This window comes from Suillus clintonianus, assembly GCF_016758775.1.
Source record: "Suillus clintonianus strain FC179 chromosome Unknown DEU56scaffold_3, whole genome shotgun sequence".
Classification (NCBI taxonomy): Eukaryota; Fungi; Basidiomycota; class Agaricomycetes; order Boletales; family Suillaceae; genus Suillus; species Suillus clintonianus.
Genome location: NW_024539227.1, coordinates 824,462 through 846,729, shown reverse-complemented (window position 1 = coordinate 846,729; position 22,268 = coordinate 824,462). Strand labels below are relative to the sequence as shown.

The window sequence follows — 22,268 nt, the reverse complement described above, 5'->3', positions numbered from 1 at the left end:
GATGGAATCAACCCACCCCGAGCACGATAGTTGGCAATTGCACCCAGTCAAGTATTTTTTGGTTGGGTTCTGTCGACGTCCAAGTTTAAAGTTAAAATTATGTAACGGTTGCTTGCAACTGTTAGGATCCAAACCTTTTGGTAAATAAACGTACACAAATATGCGCTCACCGAGGGTGGTCCGACCTTCAAATATTCAAAGCTCACGCGCACGTTCCGCTATGTGCCTCACAAGCCATTTGTGTCTGAACCGGTGCTTTGTTTTGGGCACAAGGTAAACTGAACAACAAACTTGGGCAGTTACAAATTATCCGAGGCAGTCGGCACCCTCTGATTGTGGTCAATGGCAGCCAACAGATTTCATCATGATCTACTAAACCTTGCAACTCCAAAATGTACCTTATCGTTTCGTAAATCAAACACCACGTACACTCTAACACTGCTCTTGATCAATGCTGGAATTAAAAACAACGAGCTTACAATAATATGGCAGTCCATACATTTTACTTCCCCGAGCCCGAGCAGGAACAAGATCGATACTGGTAGGTAGTGTAGCGCTGCCCATGCATATCCTCGCAACCCCTTCGTATCAGAAAAGCTTCGCTCACGCGCAAGAACAATCACAACACAACTACTTGCGTTTCTTGGTAGTGCTTTCGTTCTTCTTCTCGCCTCCTGCAGGTGCAACGGGTGTGCTGTCAGCCTTTTGTTTGTCATCGGGGGTAGATGTGTCTGTCTTCTTTGCCTGGTGATAATTTAATTCAGCAAGGGAAGCCAGGGAAGATGTTGTGCAAACCTTGGCGATAGGCTTCTTCTGCTGCGAGCCAACGAGGCCAAATAGAACAGCAAGCATACCGAAAAGAGTGGCGACGACACCAGCGAGACCAAGACCGGTCTCTGGGTGGGTTTGGATTGCTGATAAGGGGTCCTCCCGAGCAGCGTCAAGGAACTGAGCAATTTTACCGCGGATATGGGAGATAGGATCCTCCAAGAAGGGGGGGATGTAGTAGTCGCTTTCATCATCGACATCCTTCTGAGCAGAGAGAGCCGCCTCGAGGGTCTTCTTGACGTCGTAGGTCTCGGCAGCCAAAGCCTTGGCGTCATCGACGGAGTGACCGACGTAGATGTTACTGAATAGGATGTCCTCAGTCATGGTCCAGAGTTCGATACCAACACCACCCTGAGTGCATCAGTTAAGAGGGCTGATACAGGAGGGATGAAGCAAAAACACTAACAATATTGTTTAGGTGCTTGACTGGCTCCAGATCCTCAAAGAAGTTGGGGTTGGGGATCTTGCGCGGGGCCCACTCGCCGATGTAGACAGGGTTATCAATCATAGGCGCGTACCACTTGCCCTTGTATTCGGGGTTGGCCTTGTTGGGGCGTTTCCATTCACCACATCCAGGAGCCTCATCACAAGCCGGGTTGCGGACAGTGGGCGCAATCCAGTCACCATCTTCCTCGTCATCCCACTCCTCGGGCTTCTCAGCATCAGGGTCAGGAATGTTCGGAGGTGCATCATCCAACCAGCCCTCAGGCTTCACAGCATCCTCATCAGGGATCTCGTAAGGCGCAGTCTCATCCCAGTCCGCAGGCTATATAGTAACATGAGCGCCTTAGTTCAATAATACACGGGGCAACATACCTTCACAGCGTCGGGATCACTAATTCGCTTCTCGTTAACCCAGTCTTCAGGCTTCTTGTCTTCGGGGTCGTCGATCTCCTTCGCAGGGTTGACAGCAGGAGTGAAGTCCTCAAGAAGGTTGCCCGAACGCTGACTTTCTCCGTTGAAAAGTACATCATACGTGTTGTCAGGGCTGCATACATGCGTAAGTTTTGGCCAGATAAACATTGTGAATGAAAATTACTTGACGATGAGGGTGTAAAGGTTAGTGTCCTTGCCAAAGGTGGGCTTGGGAGGGACGGAAAGGTGCTTCTCTTCGAATTCGCCAGAAATTGGGTTTTGGTGGCGGAAGATAAAGTGTAGCTACACAACATACAAAGCCTTGTCAGAAAAAAATGACAGTCGAACGGTTATTGCTTCACCTTAGTGCCAGGGCAAGTGTTGTCAGGTCCGAACATGACAACCCAAGGGGTGTTATCCGAGAACTCCTTGCCGCTGGTCTGGAAGCCATCCTCGAGAAGTTTGATGTAACCACCACCACAGTTGCCACCCTTCTGGTACTTCACCTCGTACTGAACGACGAGGGGCTTGTCCTTGAAGTCGACAGGGGCGGCGAAAGGTGCAGAGATAGCGTGGTGAGCAGCCTTAGACTTGGCAACGAGACCCTTCTCGCCCTCAATGAGGATCGTCTCGGGTTCCTCCACCTCCCATTTACCGACGTAAGAGAATATCTCGCCACCGACTGGTGTCTTCTTGGTCGCCTCTGAAGGCGTCCAGCGTTCAACATAGTCGTCAGTGAATTGCTCAATGAATGGAGCTTTAATCTCTGTTGCCTACAAACGAAGGGTCAGTTATGAGTTTCAGGTTGCATGTATTGCGTCATGAACACGTATGCAAGAAACGTGAACGAACCTTGAATACAGGTTTTGAATCCTCTGACGCTGATGCGCTAGCAGCAACTGCGACGAGGATAACGGAAAGCGCTACGCTTCGCATTTTAAGAATACGAAGGACCAAAGACAGTTGATAGAAACGAGCGAGGACGATATGAGGTTGTGTCGAAGTACAAACGACCCGCGTGCTCTTATCCTTCCCGGCTAACTCCTGCCACGTATGCTCTCCCACGGCCAACGACATTCCTTGACCTTCCAAATACTCGCGCTCTGTCACCTCAAATGTACACTGAACAGCATTGATCATATAGTAGCTACGTTACACACAGGTACACTACCCAAGTAGATCAGCATGCCCAGACGCAGACAGCGCCAGCTATTTTTCGTCCGTCAGCAAACATAGGTTTCAGTGTTGCAACAAGGAAGAACTCACCACGAACTCATCGTCCAGGTATTTGGACACGGCAATCTGATCACCCAGACCCTTGCGCCGCCGCGTCTTCAACACGAGGTCACGAGCCAACGCTTGTCCTGATGCAGGCTCCAATGGCCGAAGTTTGATGCTCGTGTCGGTGGGATCACCTACACGCAAATAATATAGCCACTTTGATAGGGGAATATCCACCGTTACACTCACCAGGAACTATTGACCAGTGATCGAACACCTGCAAGCAGAACGCCTGACCTTGCGTGGCAGTTCGAAGGTCGGCCTCGAACCCGTTTGCATCTATCACAGGAATCAGGGCTTTAACCGTATATAACGGCGAGCCGGCCTTAGGGATGTCTTGCGTAACATGCCCCCGGCGTCGGGCCAGAACAGTGTATACAGCTGATATACAATCAGCTGGTGCCTGCACTTCAACATAGTAAATCGGCTCCATGAGGCGTGGCGTGGCCTAATATCCCATTAATAATTACAGTGGAGCAAATCATAGGAGCCTCACCATCAAAAATGAGGAGTAGCACACACGGCGCGCAGTGGGGACAATCTGTCCGCCACCACGGAAGATTGGTTCTTGAGCTAGACTTGCATCAAGTATCCGGAACTTCACATTACGCATAGCTATCGCAATAAGCATTGTGAGAGAATGATTAAGTCATGCAACAGCCGATACGTACGTTCATCGCACAAAGGACCCTCGCGAGCTCCCCATTGGAAACCTTGCTTGATATGCTCCTTCACAGTTCCAAGCAATTTTTTATCAACCTGCATTACGACGATGAGTAAAATGAAGCAGTGCAAGGCTAGCACACTTTACCTGAGAAGGCAAGGTATCATCGAGTAAGATGTTCGGCCCGCTATCGTCGGGACCGAATGCCCATATTGACCTTGACGCCAACAGATCCCACTGGTATTTGTCCTGGAAGAATGTACCACGTTCCTTCGGGGTCATCCGCATGGTGACCCTCCCCCGTTCGATGTCTTCAGCGATACCTCTTTCCAAAGGCTCCGCGATCATGGTAAGTTTGTTCCTGTAGTACATTAGAGAGGGAAAGAAGTTACAAATGCTGATACCTACTTCTTATTTGGCGTGTCCGCATAGCACTTCAGTGCACTCGTCTCCAATACAGTTTCGCAGAACTTGGTGACTGGATCCGACACCTTGATCTCGATCTCAGCAAATAGCCTCCGAAGGTCATGCATGACACAGTCCAGATACAATTCGCCTGTACCAATGAGCACGTGTTCACCACTTTCCTCGACCTTCGTGGCGGCGAGAGGGTAGCTCTTGTTGATGCTTCGTAGTCCAGACAGCATCTTGGGTAGCTCAGATGGCGCTATTGGTTCAATGGCAATTTTAAGCACTGACTCTGTCATGTGCTTAATGGGCCGGAAAATGTAGAGATCGTCGTCGATCGATGGGTCAGCGAGAGTGGCGGTCTTGGAAATGGATGCGTCGACTCCTGCAATAAGAACAAGATTGCCTGCAGGAACCTCGTCCGCTGGGATAAAGTATCTAAGAGGAACAAGCTTACTCAAATGGAGTGATCGAATGTAAGGAGCTTACCGAGCTTCGCTTATCCATATGTCCTCCACAGTAGCCCTTGCCATGTCTTCCTCGTCTTCTGGTGAATACCCCTCACCAAGCACTTTGATTGGTGTGCCCTTCCTCAGGGTACCACTCATGACGCGACCGAAGGCCCTAAATGACTGGGCGTCTGTTGTATGATACAACTTCGTGATCTGGACCATCGCGGGCGCTTCAGTGTCGCAAGCTTTCATTGCTACAGCGATCTCAGACGTTTGTGGGCCGGTGTATGTCCGCTCGACCTGTACCAGACTCAATTCGACCCATCAATAGCACTGGGAGACGCATACCTTGCTGGCTGCTCCCTCCATAGGTGACGGGATATGCTCCGCAATCATGTCAATTAGTCCAGTGGCAGGTCCAAAGAACTGATCCAAAATAGCCTTCAGCAGAGGCCTCACATCCATCTTGTACATGACTGGCTTTAGAGAGATCTTCAGCGACGCAAGGGTATTTTTCAGGTCTTCCGTGTCCTCGCTCAGCACGTGACTGTAGAGCTTATACAGGGGATCAAGGATGAAGTGCACGAATGTACGGGACTGCTCGGGGTCAGCAGCTTTCCTAGTGAACTTCCGAGTCTCAGCGTTAAAGTATATGTCGCCCCAAAGACGGTCGGCGAATGATGCAACGTCGAGGGAACCAAAGGTGTCCGCATACATCTGGGCGAAAGAACGGAGAGTGAAACACCAACTCATGTCGGTGCTAGCGAACACGACGTTTCCATTTTCGGGACTGAGTCGTAGTTCCGGGCTTGGATCAATTCCACTGAAGAGACTTCTGAGTCAACAAGAATGAACAAACATAGGGTGAGTATAAACCTGATGAAGGTGTTGATTTCTTCAATTGTATGCTTGATTTTATAGTAGGCGTCTGCAGGCTTGATACGTAATTCGAGGATAAGCCTATCAATTTTGTTCACGACGAGGGTGATTTTGACGCCCTCTTGCAGGGCGTGCCGAATTATTGCTTCGGTATTAACCATCATCTGTGTCAGCGGTCCGATTCATCAATTCGCAGTTACGCGTAGCAAGAGTCAAGAAATCTGCTGACCCCTTCGACAACATCCACAACTAGCAGTATTCCATCAACCAGACGAATTGCAGAAGCAACTTCGTCGACAAAATTCACATGTCCCGGAGTATCAATAAGGTGCACCAGATGTGACTTGCCGCTCGTCGTGGACAAAATGAGAGACATCGGCGAAGACTTGATCGAGATTTCCCGCTCACGCGACAAAATATGGGTGTCCGTATATCTTGTCTAGGCGAACGAAACATAAGCAGTAGCAACCTAGAGAAGCCAACTCACAAACCGGTTTATCCGCATCCCACGCGAGTTTATGCGTCTCGAAAACCAGCATATCCATGAGCGCGGTCTTTCCGTGGTGTAAGTGGCCCACCACAGCGATATTACGAATCATTTCCGGGAACGACATCATATTCAGCAAAAAACTACATCTCTGTTGAGTGTAAGCCGCGTAAGTTCTTAAGAAGTGCGCACCCCTTGTCAAAGCGCGTCTGTGGCATGTCCTTCTCCTCCACCGTCCATTTCCGCACTTTGATAGGTGCAACGATAGGTTCTGTTAGTGGCTGAGCATCTTCTTCCTGAACGAGAGTCTCTACGTCTGGGCCGTAAACATCCTCTGCTGATGGATAGTATTGCTTGTCCTCGTGCAGAACAACAGCATTATGGACGGGCTCTGGGAGTTCCATGAGATACATACAGAGAACATGCTTCATCACAGACCATCAATCTCCATCAGTGCACCTTCCGCAGACGGCATAGGCTCGTCATCGTATCCCTCCAATGTTGCAGGCTGTTGGGGTACTTGACGAAAGTCCTGCTGCAGAATCTCCTCCTCCTCTTCATCTGAGCCCAAGTCCGCGCCTATATAGTTTCCAAATTCATCGTAATCCTCGAAGGAAGCCATGGTAGAGGAGTAATTTTAATGTCAATGACGGGGGTCGACGTTGGACGCTTCAACGGACGCGTTCAAGTGAGAATAAATTTGGAACTCCGGTCCAGCTCTAAACTTCCTTTCTTGAAATGCTCGACGATCATGGAACACTGAGCTAGCAAGTACTGTCATTGCCAAAATGTCTGCCCTACCGGACGACACGCTACGAAAGGTGCGCCTTTGATCGCCGTTCCTCGCGTACTCTCAGATGACTTGACCAGCCATTCGGTAGATCTTGGTCCAGATTCAACAAACCGCTGTCCAGTCGCAACGTGCTCTTAACATATCTAGACAGCAATCTGCCTCGAAAGATCGCGAGCGGAGGATTCTCCAGCTCACTATTGATGAGATCCAAAGCATTGAAGGAGATGTCAACTTGTACAAGGGCGTTGGCAAAATGTGCGTTTAGATGGGTCTTACGACAGGACCATTAATCAACTCGTCGCTAAAGGTTTATGATGGTTCCCCGGAAAACGATGGAGCAAGAATTCAAAACCCAGGAGAAGGAGCTGACGGATGACATCAATAACTTGAACAAGAAGGTAAAGTGCTCAGTCGTCGTGCAAGGGCAATTGAGTTGACCCTGTGATGCGTCAGGCAAAATACCTTGAAAAGCAATTTAATGACGCACAATCTCAACTGCGCGATATTGTATGTTCCACTGTTTTCTCTGTTATCAGATAAAGATTTGCTTATCATTTTCGTTTTAGTTCCACCATAGCCCGAAGCAATGAGGTCTAATGTGACATTTATCCAGCACCCACTACTGTAATATCAACAAATTCAACTGTACAAGATAACACATGATATGAGTCCCGCAAGTAGCTGAGCGCCCGACAGTTGTGTTCCAACACTACCGTCATTCGCAGCCCAATTTCCTTCTCGCCTTAGTCTCCCCCAGCCAGACCATAGACGAAGGGGGAAGTCAGTTTCATCTCTTGATGTCATTTATTCTCACAAGGTTTTCTATCGTCGATCGTCCCTTGTTATAGGGAAGCTCAAAGTTAAAATGCCCAACGCCCATGCCCAATACCCGAGCCCAACGTCTAACATCCAACTTCGTGACCGAAATGGAGTATACCGAGATGGGCTCCCTATTATTCCCACCGCAGCTGGAGGTCGGAGCGGTCTGCCGTCAAGCTTGGGGCCCAAGACATCCTGAAGCTTACTACTGCGGCCTGACATGCCACGTATCGCCCACTAATCTTCATGCTGTCGCCATGGCTCGCGACATATTCATATTAGTGATTATACAGCGACCCATGGCGTGTTTCTCGTGTTTTTTCGGCTCATTTATTTGGTGCTTTCAACTAGCGTGTTCAAGAAATGGACCTCGAAGACTTACCAAACACAATCCACCCGCTCTCGTCTGGTCGTGAGAGTCAGACAAGCGACGATGAAGAGGAATTCAAGCTTCCGAACATGGCGTCCCTCGTCATCATGTTGGTGATGAATTTCCTTCTTCAAGTAGGACTCATCTGTTGCATGTGACGTTGCAAAGGTCACTCACATAATCTGTTCCGGCTCTTATAGATATCATTTTTCATCATCGTTTCATCGGCAAACAAGTATGCAGACTACTTGGGAGGAAATGCCACTTTCTCTGGTATTGTCATCGGCATTCCAACTGGCATTGCTGGACTTTCTTTGATACCTTTGACGCAGTACGATAAAGGTGCGTCCAGGTCTCTTCCTCGCGTTGGACGGTAATTCAACCTCGTCCCGTCATAGGGATGTACAAAATGCCCCTTCATGTCAGTTGCTGCTTTGCCATTCTAGGTCACGTCGCCTACGCTGTTGCGTATCGGGCCAACTTCTTATACCTGATTCTGATCGGCCGGTGCCTTACCGGCGTGTCATTTTCTCTGTTCATGTACTGCAAGCGGTACTGCACGGACCCTCGAATTGTTGGAATCAGACGAAGGACGACGCTTGCTACTTGGCAGGTCGTCTGCCAATGTTTGGGCCTGAGCCTTGGCCCATTCTTTGGTGGATTGTTATACAAGATTGGGTTCTCGAACTCAACTTTCAACGGTGACACAAGTCCGGGTTGGATCATGGCTGGTATCTATGCTGGCTTCTGGGTTTTGGTGACAAAATATTTCAAGGACGTCCCTCCACCACCAACCGTGACAGAGTTGTCTCTACCAATCTCGAAGGATCTCGAGGCGGAGCCTTGTCCCGATTATCCATCAGTGCCTGCCACATCCCCTTCCTTGCCCATTGACGAATCATTCAGAGCGCAGCTCTCGCTGATCACATTGACCCAATGGGGTGTCATTGTATGCATGTGCTGGTGCTCTATGGTCTGCTTTTTTATCCTAGGCTCCTGGGAAGCCAACTTGCCTGTGTTTGGAGCTGCCACTGCACACCTTCACTGGTCTCCGTTTGATGCAGGAAATTTCATCGCTCTCGGTGGAATAACATGTTTCCCCTTCCTCCTCGCCAACCTCTTAGCTGCGCGTCGTATGCAAGATCGCAAACTCCTCGCTTTCGGGACGACTCTCGGCCTTGCAGGCCTTCTCGCATTTCTTTCCATCCTTCGCACCGGGAAAGTCAACTACGGCTCATTGTTCGCATGTTGGTTCACGGTGGCGCTCGGGTTTAACATGGCGACTGCAATAACCCTTAGTCTCCTCAGCAAGCAGCTCCCGCCCCAGTGGAACGGGCGCACTTCGGTCATGATTCAATGTAGTAATTACACTGGTCGCGTGACCGGTGCAATTTGGGGTGGTTCGGGCGTTTCAGTTGGGATGCTGAACTACGTAGGATTGGAGATTGCTATGGTTGGTATTGGAGCTATTATGTTTACGACGTTGTGGAAGGAGCTGAAGACGAAGAATGGATAAGCTGTCCAAGTGGAAGTGCATTTTCTGTCTTTGCACTTGGGCTCTATGAGCCTTCGAATAGAACGCAACCCCATGTACATACTTACGGCGTACTTGCTAAGCAGTTTCGTACCATGAACAAGGTTTCCTTATTATATATGAAGCCACTGGTGAGTCAGTGGTGACGGCATGCGCAGCTCATGAACTGGGTCCAGTTGAGAATCTCACATATGCAACAAACGTCCTCTGAGGAGGAGCTTCATTGCTCATTCTATGGGCAGTCGGTGTCGCTGACCTCTCTCACCAGGGTAGACGGTGGTCAGCGAAGACTGCGCGCGCATGGCCCTCAGTATGGAAAGCCGACGTGCACGGAGTTCATAGGTCGTGACTACCTTTTATGGTTCGTGTCACGAGCAACGGTGCTCCGGTTTTCCACACTGACGCCTTTCTCATTGATTCGCAATCACATTAATATTAGCTATGATCTTGCAGGGACCCATCGTGTGGTTTTCGCCTTTAATAGGTGCGGCATTAAGTTCGTGACCTCGACGTCTGGCGTGTTCGTGCAGATGGCAGTCTTCAAACAGCTACTAAACAAAATTCACCTATTCTCGTCTCGCCATGAGAGCCAGACGAGCGACGATGAAGAGGAATTCAAGCTTCCGAACATGGCGTCCCTCGTCATCATGATCTCGATGAATCTCCTTCTTCAGGTAGGACATCGCTGTCTAGGATGGCTAGCTGTCACTCACATTGTCTGTTTTGACCCTCGTAGGTATCATTTTTCATTGTCGTTTCATCGTCAAACAAATATGCGGAGTACTTGGGAGGAAATGCCACTTTCTCTGGTATTATCATCGGTATACCGACGGCCTTTGCTGGGCTTTCTTTGATTCCATTGACAAAGTATGATAAAGGTATGTTTAGATCATGTCTTCCTCTCGTTGGACGCCATTTTAACATTCATTCTTTCATCTTGTCCTTAGGGGTGTACAAAATGCCCCTTCATGTCAGTTGCTTCTTCGCCATCCTAGGCCACGTCGCCTACGCTCTTGCTTACCGGGCCAACTTCTTGTATTTGATTCTGATCGGCCGTTGCCTCAATGGTGTTGCATTCTCCATGTTCATGTACTGCAAACGGTACTGCACAGACCCTCGAATTGTTGGCATCAGACGAAGGACGACACTTGCCAGCTGGTTAGTCATTTGTCAAGGGATGGGCATGAGCCTTGGTCCATTCCTTGGTGGGGTGTTGTACAACATCGGGTTCTCAAACTCAGTTTTCAACGGTTATACAAGCCCGGGATGGATCATGGCTGGTATTTACGTCGTCTTCTGGGTTTTGGTGACGAAATACTTTGAGGACATCCCTCAACCACCAACCATGATGGAATTGCAGTCAGCGAGCGATTCAAATGATATCCCGATGGTGGTCGTAGAAGCGAAAGGTCGAGACGCCGAGGCTTCTCCCAATTATTCATCAGCGCCTACCACCCGCCCTCCCTCACCCGTCGACGAATCGTTCAGAGCACAGCTCTCGCTGATAACGCGGTCTCAGTGGGGTGTCATTGCAACCATGTGCTGGTTCGCGATGCTCTGTTTTTTCATCCTAGGTTCTTGGGAAGCCAACTTGCCTGTATTTGGTGCTGCCGCTGGAAACCTTCACTGGTCTCCATTCGCCGCAGGAAATTTCATCGCTCTCGGCGGAATAACATGTTTCCCCTTCCTTCTCGCCAACCTCTTAGCTGCGCGTCGTATACAAGATCGCAAGCTCCTCGCTGTCGGTACGATTCTCGGCCTTGCAGGCCTTCTCATATTTGTCTCCATCCTTCGCACCGGCACAGTCAATTACGGCTCGCTATTTGCATGTTGGTGGACCGTGGCGCTCGGTTTTAACCTTGCGACCACTGTGACCCTTAGTCTACTCAGCAAGCAGCTCCCACCCGAGTGGAACGGGCGCACTTCGATGGCAATTCAATACAGTAATTACACTGGTCGTGTTACGGGCGCAATCTGGGGTGGTTCGGGTGTTTCAGTTGGGATGTTGAACTTTGTGGGATTGGAGATTGCTATGGTCGGTATTGGAGCTGTTTTGTTTACCACTTTGTGGAGGGATCTGAAGACGAAGACGGGATGACCTACCCATGGAAGAGGGCAATTTGTATATAGAGGCTTTTTCATTTGTAACTACTGCACATTTGTTGTTTTTGTAACAGAGTTTATGGGGTCTTACATATATGAGGTGGCTGCGGGGTCCTTGTCTCCTACAACAAGTTGGAGAACTTCAAGTTGTGTCACCTGTGACACAAGTTCCGCCCTACCATGAAGGTCTTGACCGCACTCTCCGTTCATATTCTCTTCGTGTTGCTCGTCTCAGCACACGGTGGCCATGAAGACTCAGAAGAGAGCGCAAAACTTGCTGATGCAGGTTACGCCATTCGACACGTATGGGAGGCCCGCACATTGATTCTGACCGGTGCTAATTCTCCGTTGTTAATAGATGGCTACAGAACACCATATGTGCGCAACCGAAAGATATCACAATGTTCTGTTCTGATATGCTGATACAGTGATTCCTTCGACCTGGAGAGTTTCTTCCAGCTTCATGATCTGAACAGGTAATGAAACACAGCCCAGGCGGAAGATTATTAACGCGTATTTTTTGCTTTAGAGATGGTGTATGGGACCGGGAAGAAATTGAAGCTATATACGGTGTCCATCATGTGTACTCACAGAAAAAGTCGAAGGTCTGGTAGCTGAACCTCCTTCACTTGTTGCGTGTTAACGTCATCATAGGACGACATTGAGCATCAGAAGAAGGCCGACCACGTCGCGGACACTGTACTCAAACTCTTAGACAAAGACGAGGACGGCAAGGTCACGCCGGAGGAGTTTGCCGCTGTTGGGACAACTGGCCTTCCCAGTTTTGACGATATAGGCGCAGAGGGACACCATTACGACGTTGAAAGCGGTGAGCATCAACTAACCTCCCACGTCATAATGATTGCTGAGCTCGCAACAAGAGTTTTTCTTACATCACGAAGGTTTGTTTGACGCACAGTGCATGCTGTCGTGATTTGTAGCTCAAAGAATGCTCCAGAACAATATCACTCGACGCCTGAGACACAAACCGACGCATCATATGTTCACCCCGAAGACCACGAACACTTTGCACAGCATGAAGCCATTGAACGCGAAGAAGTAGAGCGAGAGGCAAAATTCCAAGGGATCACAGTTGAGGAAGCTATTGCGGCACATGACGAGCACCCCGCACCCCCTGCTGAGAGCGCGCCGAAGCCCAAAATTACCCGCGGTGTCCCACCAGAGAAACAAGATCCGGTAGTCAAGTACAAAGATATTGGCAAGGAGAGCGACAGTCAGTCAGAATGGGGGACCGGAGAACAAGGCTACAAGCAACCTAACACACCGGTAGAGAAAACGAGGTTAGTTTCACGCTTAACGTCGATTCGTACGTTCTGACCAGTTTCGGCATTACAGGAAGAACCTCCCATACAAGGTACGCTCTGAATCTCCTCAGAAGCTACACGTACAGCTGCTAACTCATAGGAACGTGTCCAGTATAAATTCCGACGGAATTGGGGAGATTTCTGACGAGACATTTGCTGATTTTTGTTCACTGCTTTCATTAGGAATCATTCGCATCTATATATACCTATGTGTTTTGCGTATAGAACAGCGAACAGAATCCATGTACATCCTAGAGACAACCAAAAACGGTTCATCCTCTCACCGGCTATCAAACATATCGTCTAAAACTCCCTGCTCAACCGCCTCCCAGTCGATGTTCCCACTACTTGCATACACACTCTCGTACGACGAGATACTCACATGAGAGAAGAATGGGAAAAGGTCCCTAATCGAGTCAATCTGACGGATGGACTTTAGCATGGGCTTCCGTAGAGCACGATTAGAATGGGCAGGGAAAGTAAGGGAGGTTGATGTTGGCAGTGGTAGCCCTATGCTGGGATCCTAGCGAGATTTAAATGAGCAACGTTCAGATGATCAGGAGAAGATAGCATACTCGAGGCTCGGGAATAGGCAAACTGCCAACTACTTCGGCGAGCTGGTCAAACATTGCTTCTGGGGACCAATCATCAGATCGAAACACGGCATCCACAGTATCGGTAATGAATATCCACTGATGTCTAAGTGATTTGTCAATAGCCATACTTACACGGAGAGGAGGGAGAAAGTACATCTGGAACTCTTCTGTCTGAAGGGTAAGCAATAAATCAAGGCATTTGCTGGCTGAAAGGATGAGTTGTAGATCTTCTGAGCCATCTGAAGGTATCGAATCAATTATTTGCTCAAATATTCGGTACTAGAAATCATGTCAAGTTTTGAATAGTATATATAGCATGTTAATCTTACTAGTTCAGTGAGGATCACGGGCCAAAAGCTCGTCATGCTATGCGCAGCTAGGCGGCACAACAACACTCGTATGCAAAGGTAGACTTCACACTGAACAATCGGAGATGGAACGTTGCGCAGGATATCCACCAATTTCTCCTGTATAGCTGGAAGCTGGGTTAAGAAGTGATTTTTCTCCCCTGTGAAGAGGACTAATGCAAGTCGTCGCAAGTTAAGCGACCGCAGAAGCATCTCGTGCTCTCTGTTCGTGAAAATATTGGCCGAGGGTGAGGTGGCGACGCGACCTAAACCAAATGGTCAGTAGCGCCAGATGGATCGTATGATGCGCATTTACTAAGAAGGTCGGGGAAGGAAGTTTTATCGGCATCAAATACTGCCTTGATGACGGGTTTCCACTTGGTAGCAACGCTGGAGTTCGAGTTGAAGATGCGATTATCGTATAGGACATCGATCACTGCGCTTCGCCAAACCTTTATCGCAGGGGGGATTTTAATCATCTCCCGAAAGATGTCGACCACAACCACATCAGCATCAAGAGGCCTGTCATTGAGTTGAGAGTGTTTGACATTCATCGTCAAGGACAAAACTCACCTGGCCTTTATCTTGATGTTTGGGCTCACAATGTAATACACAATGTTACTGCAAGCATTCGCTACCTTGTCGTTATCCATCAAAAACCTGCGCAAGTCCGGAACAGCTGTCGATGCTATGAAAGTAGTGATCTGACAAGATGATTTCAACTGACAAAATCACCCGAAGTCAACAGGCAACTTACCTGGGTGGGCAACTCTGCTCCCCAAGTCGGTTTGACATTGTCTGAAAGCGTTACAGTACTGGAATCGGGTTTCTCATCTAGCTTCAAATCTGAGACTGAAGACTTATCAGATACTAGAGAAAGCAGGAACAAGTGTGAATGACTAACCACCACCACGAAGAGCAGGGGAGGATCGGCCGTTCGTGACCATCGACTCCTTTGTGGTACGTCTGATCCAATTTGGTGAATCCGTCGATCTACCCACAAAAGAAACGCATGCTTCAAGGAGTTTTCCAAATGTCTCCTACGAACAGAAGCGATCAGCCATTGACTCGTATGATAAGATTTTAAAGTACCAGACCTGGAGATCTTTCTTGATGCGCTTGTCGTCCATGGCGGTGGTCTGAGTAACTTTGTCTCCTAACACGCATAAGCACCTGATAAACTGTGAGCAACGAAGTATAATTTCGAGAAATACATACTTCAATGCTAAGAAAACTTGGACCTTGAAATCTCGACTTGACGCCAGGTCCTTCGCGAGCTGCATAAATCGACCCCATACTTGAAGTGCAAGGGGCCCTTCAAGCCGTTGGAAATATTGCTCCAAGAAATTGAATAGGACGACATCCGATCTGTCAAGTGATACGTTTGGTAAGTCACTCGTCAGCAGGGTTCATAGCTCACAGATTCGCATTTGCGGGTCTCCTACTACGCTCCGAGGTGTTGGAGATACGTACTGATATACTGTCGCAGATCATATGCACCGCACTTTGCGCGTTAGCGATCAAGACATCGACCAGGCCGAAGACACCTGTCGCAGGCTGATCAGAGCCCTTGGAGCGTAGCAATGCATCATGATCCCAGCATTCAATGACAGACTCCAAGACTTCCGTTGGGTGAGCGCGGAACAGGTGTTCCAGGACTCTTCGACAACGAGCATGCGTCCGATTATAAATCATAGAAAGCGAATCCGCTTCTGGCCGCAGGCCGGTGGTGTCATGCCACACCATGTTGACCCATATTGCAAGCAACACACGGATACCATCATGTAGGGATTTATACCCAGGTGAGAGTGACTGTATGGCTGTCAGCCATGGTAGATTAGACATCGGACATGATCAAATTACTCGCCGTCAGCTGATCTTCGACAGTAAGAGATGCGTTGTCCGTAGTGAACACATTTGAGACATATCCTAGGATACCTCCCGATTCAGGCCCAGGTTTTTCCTGAACTGGAGTATCGTCCTCTTGTGAATTGGCGTCTGACTTGTGAGTCAATCCAAGGACAAGCAACCGCTCAAGTGCATTGAGAAGCATGATAAATTCAGCGTCAGTCGCAACCCGAGGATATTTCTCGTTGGCCATTGGCTGGTTCGCCTTTAGTACATCGGAGAGTTGCAAGCGTAGTTGTCGGCAAAGACAATCAGCAATAGGGGAAATAACGCTCTGGAGGGCAGGTTGGAACTGGGGAACTGCCATGAGCACAAAATCTAACCAGTGTTGCATCACAGGACGATTTTGCGGGATCGCAATACCATCTATGATAGTTTGTGTTAGTAGGGAGTTGACAGTGTAGCCCCTTTTCCCGTCCTGCGAGCCTTCTGCACTTCGATCCTCAGAAGGCGGGTTTCCGTTGTAGGCGTGAGACGTCGAGGCAGATATGATGGAGTGGAGGAACCGCAGCAACTTATTTTGCAAGTCCAACCGATGTAAATGGACGCAGAGGAAAAGTTTGCCAATGACAGCTGGTTCGAGAATTTCAACGGCGAGCATCTCAATTTCTCCACGAGCGACAATAGTTTGGAGAAGGTCGATGGCGGAAGATTGTATGGCTGTGTTCAGTGGCTGCATAACTAGAGCATCTTGATCTTTGGGTTCGGACTGGAGGAACCTGTACGAGAATGAAGCGCGATGAAAGGTTAGGGGGTGTAACTCACCTTGACAATACCTCGATGAGCGCATCGAGGTAGCTTGTCTCGGCGTCTATCCCGGCTGGTGGTAGATTGTTAAAAACTACAACGCAAAATTGCATCAAAACCTTTACCTAAGCTAAGCCTCTGGAGCAGCACATGGTCTTGTGAACGCCTAATGAAAGTACCGCGGGCAGACTTGGAAAATCCTTGACCACCGAATTGGACGATCGAGAGTAAAATATCGAGAAGGTGAGCGACATAGCGCTGGTCAAACGGCCTCTCGTAAACATAGCCCCTGATTTCTTTGCCGCTCACTCTGCTAGCTCTGGGTATTCGACGGATAGAAGGGTCCAAAAGGTCGCGGAGGACAGGTTCCAAGACCCTTTGTGACCAGTGTAAGCCTTTCACTCAGCCAAGTGTTCAAAAAGTAGTGTTACCTGATATACGACCTCAAATTGCATCGCATCCACGTTTCTCCTACGCGTCGCAGGCTTGGATCATCATGTTTCAAGGTCTCCAAGACTATCATCAACGGCACCTTCAGGCGCACTCCCGGAAGTGAGTCGTCCTCTATCGAAATTCAGTCAGCATAATAATGACATAACTCATGTCCACCCACCTGACAGTCGCCAAAGTACTCCAAAAGCCTCGTGCGCCTCGAAAACGTTTCTCGACTCGGGAGAACACATGCTCTGCGCTATTATCGATTCAACTTCATGGGGCCGCGACACTGATTCTATGGACCATATGAGGTTGACAGCTCGCACATGACAAGTAGCCAGGTCTGCGTGGAGGTATCTGAAAAGCTGCGAAACCAGTCTTTATTGGATTGGCTCCAAATGTAGTTAAACGTACGAACCTTCTTGACCATGCGACTAACGACTGGTCTTTTATCCATCGACAGCTTTGGGCTGAGCTTCTGCGCACCATCCAAAGATAATATCAAAGACACTACCTGGTCTACCAGGGTGAAACTGACGGCCTGAAGTAGATAGATAAGTTCTCGATCACAGCCAGAACGTATTAATGACACACCTCCAGGTCAAGACAATCGAGCATAGAGTATAGCCACTCAGAAGGTTTCCATGACAAACTGAGAGTCGTATCACAACTTCTCTCCGCCGCACGCACAACACTCGACAAGACTCGCAACACCTGTGAGAATGCTGCTCGAAGTTCTATTGAACCCCCTTGCTGAGTCGAGAGCAATCGTGCCAACGCTTGACTTATGCAGAACATGTGCTCTAAAACAGCCGCTAAAGGATTAAGCACACTGCTCGGTCTCGATTCGGTGAATTCGAGTCCGTAAAATGCATGGGCGAATGCGAGTGAACTAAGAGACGAGGCTGATGTCTGAAGTGCCGCATTTAGCCCAGGCCGCTGACTGAGAGATTCCAGAGGTATATGTTGGAAGATTTCCTCTTGAAGAGCTAAACATTCTCGAATAGAAGGGGAAGCCTTGGACGGGTCGTTGTTGATTTCACGCTGTATCGTGGGTCAGTTCTGCATCATGTCCTAGACATAGCGATTGCACCTGTAGCTTGTCCGTTATGGCGGCAAAAATGACTGGTAGGTGAATGCTGCGAACTTCGTCATCTTGCATAGGGAGTGAGCGGAGTAGGAATAAGGTCAAGTCAATTGCCTAGAGATTGTGTGAGCTTCAGCTACCCGATACCCAAGTTGCAGCGAAGCCCACCCCAGTTTTATTGTCTTCGGTCAAATCTTTCATCATCGCTGCCAATAGCTGTTTCCAAAGAATACTGGGCTCGACAGCCTCGTACAGCGTACTGGCAGTCATAGAAATCTGGAAAAAGATACATAAGGTGTTAGACCTTTCCAAGCAAGAAATAGAACGTACATCCTCATTCCGTTCCTCCGCATCCCGCTGCATCAAAAATCGGATTGCTTTAAGAGCGTCCAGTACAAGAACATCAGTCAAGGCTGATCCTATCTCCCACTTGTCCAACAGCGAGATAAAAATCTTGAACGGTCTTGATTCGGAGTACTCCCCTGAAGGCGCAAACATTTCATCCTAATGACAATTGTTAAAGTCTCGAGACATTCTGAATTACAACCTACCTTGAGCGTGGTATTCAATAGCTGTAGAGCATGCTGTCGCAGAAACACGGTTTGGTTCTCGCTCTTCTCGTCCGGTCCCAGCAGCCAGGTATAAAGCCGGCGATTGAGCGATAGATCCCGACGGAGGACTACACCAGTCGCAGCTCTCATAAGAATGACAGTGTCTTCTGAATGTGCTCGTTTGATAGCGGCACTATCGATCCGCACCGACTGCAACAGAATATCAAGAGCGCCTCTTCGAACTAACAAATTGTCGTCCTCGAGCGCAGCTGCGAATGCACGGATCATAAGCCCTATATCTCTACCTACTATCTGAGTGATATCTAAAGAATACTAAGCAGTGGAAGATTCTACTTAAAATAAACCTTACCTTCGTCCGCGTGCAATCGCGGTAGTCGGCGAGAGAGGAAGTTCAGAGCGGTTCCACGTGCAGAGGACATTGTTATCATGATGAGCCATATGTTCTGGATGAAGAATACGGGAGAGACAGTCCCGGACAGCCGATCGAGTAGGCTTAGCACCTATACCAGTTGCATCAACCGCACCAATCAGCGACATGTGAAAGCAACACACCTTTTCGAAGAACTCGCCAGTCTCCTCTTCAAGACCCGGAAGTAGCGCAAGGATGAATGACTTCATCACAGGGCGCAGATCAGCTTGTAAAGGCAAGTAATGTGTGTCATATATGGCCAGTAGTATCGGCTGTCTCGATCAGTACTAGATGAAGCTAAACACGGATTAAGTCATACCTTGACTGATGTAGCAGCATACTCGAAGAACGGGAATAGGCCGGACGACCATAATGGCAGGTCCCGTTTTAGACCCTCGGTCTGGCATCACCCACGTTAGAGGTTACTACATAGCGACCAGATCACACTCACTCCAAGCACAGAAAGTATGTGCGTATAAACATCAAGAGCACGTTGATGCACGCCAGTCGGTAGAGCAGGATTCAAGCACTGAGCTAACCGTTTGGCAACAATAAGCTTGTACGGGATCTCCTTGAATTGCATGTAGGATTGAAACGTCTGTGAATGCGCAACCGCGCTGAATTAATGCTCCCAACTCAGGTGGAAGAAAGTACCTTCAACAACTGCTTCAGAAACGCGATGCAGTCCGCCCACTCGTGTACATTATCGAATGCGTTGAGACATTTCTCCACTTGTTGTGTGTACTTCTTGTATTTTGGATCAGAAGCGTATGTTTGATGCACTGTAATGACCCAAGTCAGTCGTTCGAAGGAAGACCATTGGAACCTGCATTAATGCGTACATTTCTCTCTGATACTCGATTTCGAGTGGTCTAGTACCGCAGCCGCATTCGTGCCTGGGGTTCCACCAGTGCTAGTCTGCGCGACAGCAGGGCTTTTGCTGGACATGATCGGTTGCGACGCGGCTGGTATATCGTTGTATGTCCTGACCCTAGAAATGGCCTCCTGCGAAGCACCACAGGCTGCGAACTCAAGTAGACAGCGCGCTCAGCGAGGTACGGTATGAACGTTACAAGCTACGTATTAGCAGTGGTACCAAATTAAGTCATGGTCACAGCTTTGTCACATGAAGGTAGCCCGTCACACAACATATGCAGATTGCGCAGAACGAATCATATTAACAAAAGGAAAGGCATGGACAAGGGGTATGGTATGGTATAACATTAATGCAAAAAGTAAGAAACATAATCGAAACATAATTACACGAATAAAACCTCCTATGGCTCCACCTGCTCCGGCGCGTTCTGTACGAGAGCATCATTACCCTCTTCAGACGCCGGCCCAGCAACAATATTACGCATCTTCGAAGGCGCTTTCACAGGGTGATGATCAGCATTAATAGATCCTGCTCGTGAAGGCGCAGCCGATATGCCCGACATGGCACGGGCCGCCTTAGATTTGCTGGATGCTTTTCCGAGCAGCGGCGCAGATATTGAACCACCGCCTTTTGGTGTCACAATCTTGTCTGCGTCACCGTTTTTATGCGAAGCTGCAGCTGCAGCTGTTGCGTTGGCAAATTCAGACTCTTTGTCGCCAACCCATGATCTCGCGAACCATCGCCCGCCTGCGATGCCACGTATTTCACGGTTTGCAGTTCTCCAACGACGTATTTTGTTTCCGCTTCGGTCAAGGGGCAACATGGGTGCGAAGCCTGCTCCAATTTTGGGGGGTGGTTGCACAGGGAATGGCTTGGATGGTAAAGGGTAGACAGGGAGGGGTGCAATTTCTGTTATACCCTCAGCTGGAGGAGCAATTTCGACTTCCTCATGCTCCGAGCCCCCCTCACGAGTGCTAGTGAGGGGAAGTGGTGATGATGGTGCAGTGCCAGCGTAGGCTAATGCAGAGCGGGTTATTTCGAATCTATGGGAAGCATTATTTAGTACTTACATTCACTGAGTGCTCCTTCATCCAACGAAGGCACTGCTAAGCTCTTTACCACCCTGAAACATATTGATTCGTTGAAATATTCTTAACTCTGGTACACGTACTTGGGGGGAGCCTTGGCTCTGGACCGCTGAGCAGCAGCGGGCCTGCGGGGTGCCGCTCTTTTCTTCGGAGGCGGTTTATCGGGAACTGCTGGTGTACTGACATCGTGGGCATCGGCTTGCTCGCCTGTTTCTGTTCATACTGTTTCATAGCATTCGGTAGAGTAGGAAGATGGGACTGACCAATTGGCTTTTTGTCGAGATCCTTGTCCTGCTTTTCACTCTTTCGTGGCCTTGGCTTCCTCGCTGGTGCCTTCCGCTTGGTACCACTGGTTGACGCACTAACGGCAGGGGCAGAAGCGGACTGTTGTATTTCGTCTTCGTCATCAATGAGTTGGTCCTCCTCGTCCTCCTCTTCAACGTCATCATCGCTGTGTGCCCGTGTTGTCGGGGCAGGCGGAGGTGGTAGAGGCGGGGGTGGCAATGGAACGGCCTTTTTGTTGGTAGCGGTAACACTAGGTGAAGACGATTTTCCCTTGCCCTTCTTCTCGGTTACCAGCAACTTTACTCGGAATTTGGAACGAGAGGGCGGAGGAGTGGTCTCTTCCCTGAGTGTTGAAATCTGAGGAGCATCCATGTCCACATCCTCGTCCATGTTTTATCCCCGAAAAGCTTGCTAAATGTTGCGCTGTTTGTCGCAAGCGTTGGCGCGGTGGGTAACTGATGATGGTAGGAGAGAAAGGTCAAGCAGTGCATATTGGTCAGTTGCTCAGCCTGAGTTATTCGGGACGGCGCCTTGCTCCGTGTCATTTCGAATAACGAGCTCGTCATTAACATTGGTATCTAATCCAGTTTTTCTGATTTCAATTCATATCCTTCCCATTTACTCAAATCATCATTAACATCCAGCATCCGTGTTCCATAGAACTGGTGAGCAGTCGGCTTGGCAATGTCCCAGCCGACTATCTTCCCCTCCTCATTCCTATTCAAAGTTGCACCCCATATACTAACGCGGCTGGTCTGGGAGTTGACGGACGCAACCCCAACACCGCAGGATTTGCACCTGTACCGTCGCTTGTATGGCTTGAGGAAATTGTCGTAGGAATCTAATTGAGACTCGTGGGGTTCTTGATGGGTCCATGTAAATGCAGCAGCGTCGAAATGTATAGTATGAACGAATGGACACGCTGTGATTCGAGGATTATTACTCTTCCTCCAAACCGACGTGGTCCCACCTCACAAGTCAATCTCTGGCAGCTCGTACAATGACAATACGCGCTCAAAACTGGACGAGCAGAGACGGTATATGAAACGGCCTGGCAAAAACAACTGCCTTGCAAGAGTGCGACGTGCATCATAAGTTCGGGATATCGATGTGACTGTA

General features: G+C 48.9%; 8 protein-coding genes across 8 annotated transcripts; 4 read left to right on the top strand and 4 right to left on the bottom strand.

Annotated features, from left to right (window-relative positions):
* Positions 1 to 630: 630 nt before the first annotated feature.
* DEU56DRAFT_724430 (Calreticulin family-domain-containing protein) lies at positions 631 to 6,476 on the bottom strand (the record flags this gene model as incomplete). Its single annotated transcript, XM_041347819.1, has 20 exons — positions 631 to 744; positions 796 to 1,179; positions 1,235 to 1,594; positions 1,645 to 1,816; positions 1,868 to 1,986; positions 2,046 to 2,456; positions 2,536 to 2,606; positions 2,946 to 3,098; positions 3,154 to 3,412; positions 3,461 to 3,579; positions 3,636 to 3,723; positions 3,776 to 3,989; positions 4,037 to 4,474; positions 4,526 to 4,788; positions 4,837 to 5,311; positions 5,365 to 5,531; positions 5,597 to 5,806; positions 5,859 to 5,997; positions 6,047 to 6,245; positions 6,293 to 6,476. 20 exons carry the CDS (start codon positions 6,474 to 6,476, stop codon positions 631 to 633), a joined length of 4,539 nt encoding a protein of 1,512 aa, XP_041214949.1.
* Positions 6,477 to 6,579: 103 nt separating this feature from the next.
* Positions 6,580 to 7,262, top strand: DEU56DRAFT_320643 (Prefoldin). Its single transcript, XM_041345647.1, has 5 exons — positions 6,580 to 6,675; positions 6,736 to 6,902; positions 6,955 to 7,045; positions 7,101 to 7,154; positions 7,214 to 7,262. Exons 1-5 carry the CDS (start codon positions 6,643 to 6,645, stop codon positions 7,235 to 7,237), a joined length of 369 nt encoding a protein of 122 aa, XP_041214948.1. The 5' UTR covers positions 6,580 to 6,642; the 3' UTR covers positions 7,238 to 7,262.
* A 166-nt stretch (positions 7,263 to 7,428) lies between these two features.
* DEU56DRAFT_320640 (major facilitator superfamily domain-containing protein) lies at positions 7,429 to 9,442 on the top strand. The gene is made up of 3 exons (XM_041345646.1): positions 7,429 to 7,970; positions 8,037 to 8,178; positions 8,235 to 9,442. Exons 1-3 carry the CDS (start codon positions 7,830 to 7,832, stop codon positions 9,350 to 9,352), a joined length of 1,401 nt encoding a protein of 466 aa, XP_041214947.1. The 5' UTR covers positions 7,429 to 7,829; the 3' UTR covers positions 9,353 to 9,442.
* Positions 9,443 to 9,779: 337 nt separating this feature from the next.
* DEU56DRAFT_877358 (major facilitator superfamily domain-containing protein) lies at positions 9,780 to 11,565 on the top strand. Its single transcript, XM_041356027.1, has 3 exons — positions 9,780 to 10,044; positions 10,107 to 10,248; positions 10,318 to 11,565. Exons 1-3 carry the CDS (start codon positions 9,901 to 9,903, stop codon positions 11,466 to 11,468), a joined length of 1,437 nt encoding a protein of 478 aa, XP_041214946.1. The 5' UTR covers positions 9,780 to 9,900; the 3' UTR covers positions 11,469 to 11,565.
* An 88-nt stretch (positions 11,566 to 11,653) lies between these two features.
* DEU56DRAFT_969707 (uncharacterized protein) lies at positions 11,654 to 12,943 on the top strand (the record flags this gene model as incomplete). Its single annotated transcript, XM_041359416.1, has 9 exons — positions 11,654 to 11,776; positions 11,832 to 11,851; positions 11,902 to 11,949; positions 12,003 to 12,078; positions 12,128 to 12,302; positions 12,355 to 12,375; positions 12,432 to 12,774; positions 12,830 to 12,848; positions 12,899 to 12,943. The coding sequence occupies 9 exons, from the start codon at positions 11,654 to 11,656 to the stop codon at positions 12,941 to 12,943; spliced, it is 870 nt and encodes a 289-aa protein (XP_041214945.1).
* A 135-nt stretch (positions 12,944 to 13,078) lies between these two features.
* On the bottom strand, positions 13,079 to 19,847 carry DEU56DRAFT_906885 (Dopey, N-terminal-domain-containing protein; the record flags this gene model as incomplete). Its single annotated transcript, XM_041356856.1, has 28 exons — positions 13,079 to 13,321; positions 13,374 to 13,490; positions 13,527 to 13,673; positions 13,724 to 14,007; positions 14,058 to 14,263; positions 14,315 to 14,445; positions 14,499 to 14,593; positions 14,646 to 14,781; positions 14,839 to 14,914; positions 14,960 to 15,109; positions 15,162 to 15,561; positions 15,605 to 16,368; positions 16,415 to 16,469; positions 16,522 to 16,772; positions 16,828 to 16,960; positions 17,010 to 17,196; positions 17,250 to 17,372; positions 17,426 to 17,875; positions 17,925 to 18,032; positions 18,087 to 18,194; positions 18,249 to 18,422; positions 18,470 to 18,792; positions 18,840 to 18,990; positions 19,043 to 19,171; positions 19,219 to 19,299; positions 19,351 to 19,497; positions 19,554 to 19,681; positions 19,742 to 19,847. 28 exons carry the CDS (start codon positions 19,845 to 19,847, stop codon positions 13,079 to 13,081), a joined length of 5,403 nt encoding a protein of 1,800 aa, XP_041214944.1.
* Positions 19,848 to 20,031: 184 nt separating this feature from the next.
* Positions 20,032 to 21,688, bottom strand: DEU56DRAFT_768798 (uncharacterized protein). The gene is made up of 4 exons (XM_041351262.1): positions 21,128 to 21,688; positions 20,948 to 21,077; positions 20,847 to 20,899; positions 20,032 to 20,793 (listed from the first exon to the last, which is right to left on the bottom strand). Exons 1-4 carry the CDS (start codon positions 21,537 to 21,539, stop codon positions 20,177 to 20,179), a joined length of 1,212 nt encoding a protein of 403 aa, XP_041214943.1. The 5' UTR covers positions 21,540 to 21,688; the 3' UTR covers positions 20,032 to 20,176.
* DEU56DRAFT_768792 (Mss4-like protein) lies at positions 21,669 to 22,260 on the bottom strand. Its single transcript, XM_041351261.1, has 2 exons — positions 22,125 to 22,260; positions 21,669 to 22,071 (listed from the first exon to the last, which is right to left on the bottom strand). Exons 1-2 carry the CDS (start codon positions 22,240 to 22,242, stop codon positions 21,728 to 21,730), a joined length of 462 nt encoding a protein of 153 aa, XP_041214942.1. The 5' UTR covers positions 22,243 to 22,260; the 3' UTR covers positions 21,669 to 21,727.
* Between the last annotated feature and the right edge of the window lie 8 nt (positions 22,261 to 22,268).

What these genes read in the sequence shown, in the direction of transcription:
- DEU56DRAFT_320643 (XM_041345647.1), top strand. Translation starts at nt 6,643, where the DNA reads ATGTCTGCCCTACCGGACGACACGCTACGAAAG. An exon ending in CGGACGACACGCTACGAAAG is followed by an intron (nt 6,676 to 6,735) that starts GTGCGCCTTTGA and finishes GCCATTCGGTAG; the next exon opens with ATCTTGGTCCAGATTCAACA. An exon ending in TCAATAACTTGAACAAGAAG is followed by an intron (nt 7,046 to 7,100) that starts GTAAAGTGCTCA and finishes GTGATGCGTCAG; the next exon opens with GCAAAATACCTTGAAAAGCA.
- DEU56DRAFT_320640 (XM_041345646.1), top strand. Translation starts at nt 7,830, where the DNA reads ATGGACCTCGAAGACTTACCAAACACAATCCACCCGCTCTCGTCTGGT. An exon ending in TGATGAATTTCCTTCTTCAA is followed by an intron (nt 7,971 to 8,036) that starts GTAGGACTCATC and finishes CGGCTCTTATAG; the next exon opens with ATATCATTTTTCATCATCGT. An exon ending in TTTGACGCAGTACGATAAAG is followed by an intron (nt 8,179 to 8,234) that starts GTGCGTCCAGGT and finishes GTCCCGTCATAG; the next exon opens with GGATGTACAAAATGCCCCTT.
- DEU56DRAFT_877358 (XM_041356027.1), top strand. Translation starts at nt 9,901, where the DNA reads ATGGCAGTCTTCAAACAGCTACTAAACAAAATTCACCTATTCTCGTCT. An exon ending in CGATGAATCTCCTTCTTCAG is followed by an intron (nt 10,045 to 10,106) that starts GTAGGACATCGC and finishes TGACCCTCGTAG; the next exon opens with GTATCATTTTTCATTGTCGT. An exon ending in ATTGACAAAGTATGATAAAG is followed by an intron (nt 10,249 to 10,317) that starts GTATGTTTAGAT and finishes TCTTGTCCTTAG; the next exon opens with GGGTGTACAAAATGCCCCTT.
- DEU56DRAFT_768798 (XM_041351262.1), bottom strand. Translation starts at nt 21,539, where the DNA reads ATGGACGAGGATGTGGACATGGATGCTCCTCAGATTTCAACACTCAGG. An exon ending in TCTCGACAAAAAGCCAATTG is followed by an intron (nt 21,078 to 21,127) that starts GTCAGTCCCATC and finishes CAGTATGAACAG; the next exon opens with AAACAGGCGAGCAAGCCGAT. An exon ending in AGAGCCAAGGCTCCCCCCAA is followed by an intron (nt 20,900 to 20,947) that starts GTACGTGTACCA and finishes AATATGTTTCAG; the next exon opens with GGTGGTAAAGAGCTTAGCAG.
- DEU56DRAFT_768792 (XM_041351261.1), bottom strand. Translation starts at nt 22,242, where the DNA reads ATGATGCACGTCGCACTCTTGCAAGGCAGTTGTTTTTGCCAGGCCGTT. An exon ending in GAGCTGCCAGAGATTGACTT is followed by an intron (nt 22,072 to 22,124) that starts GTGAGGTGGGAC and finishes CTCGAATCACAG; the next exon opens with CGTGTCCATTCGTTCATACT.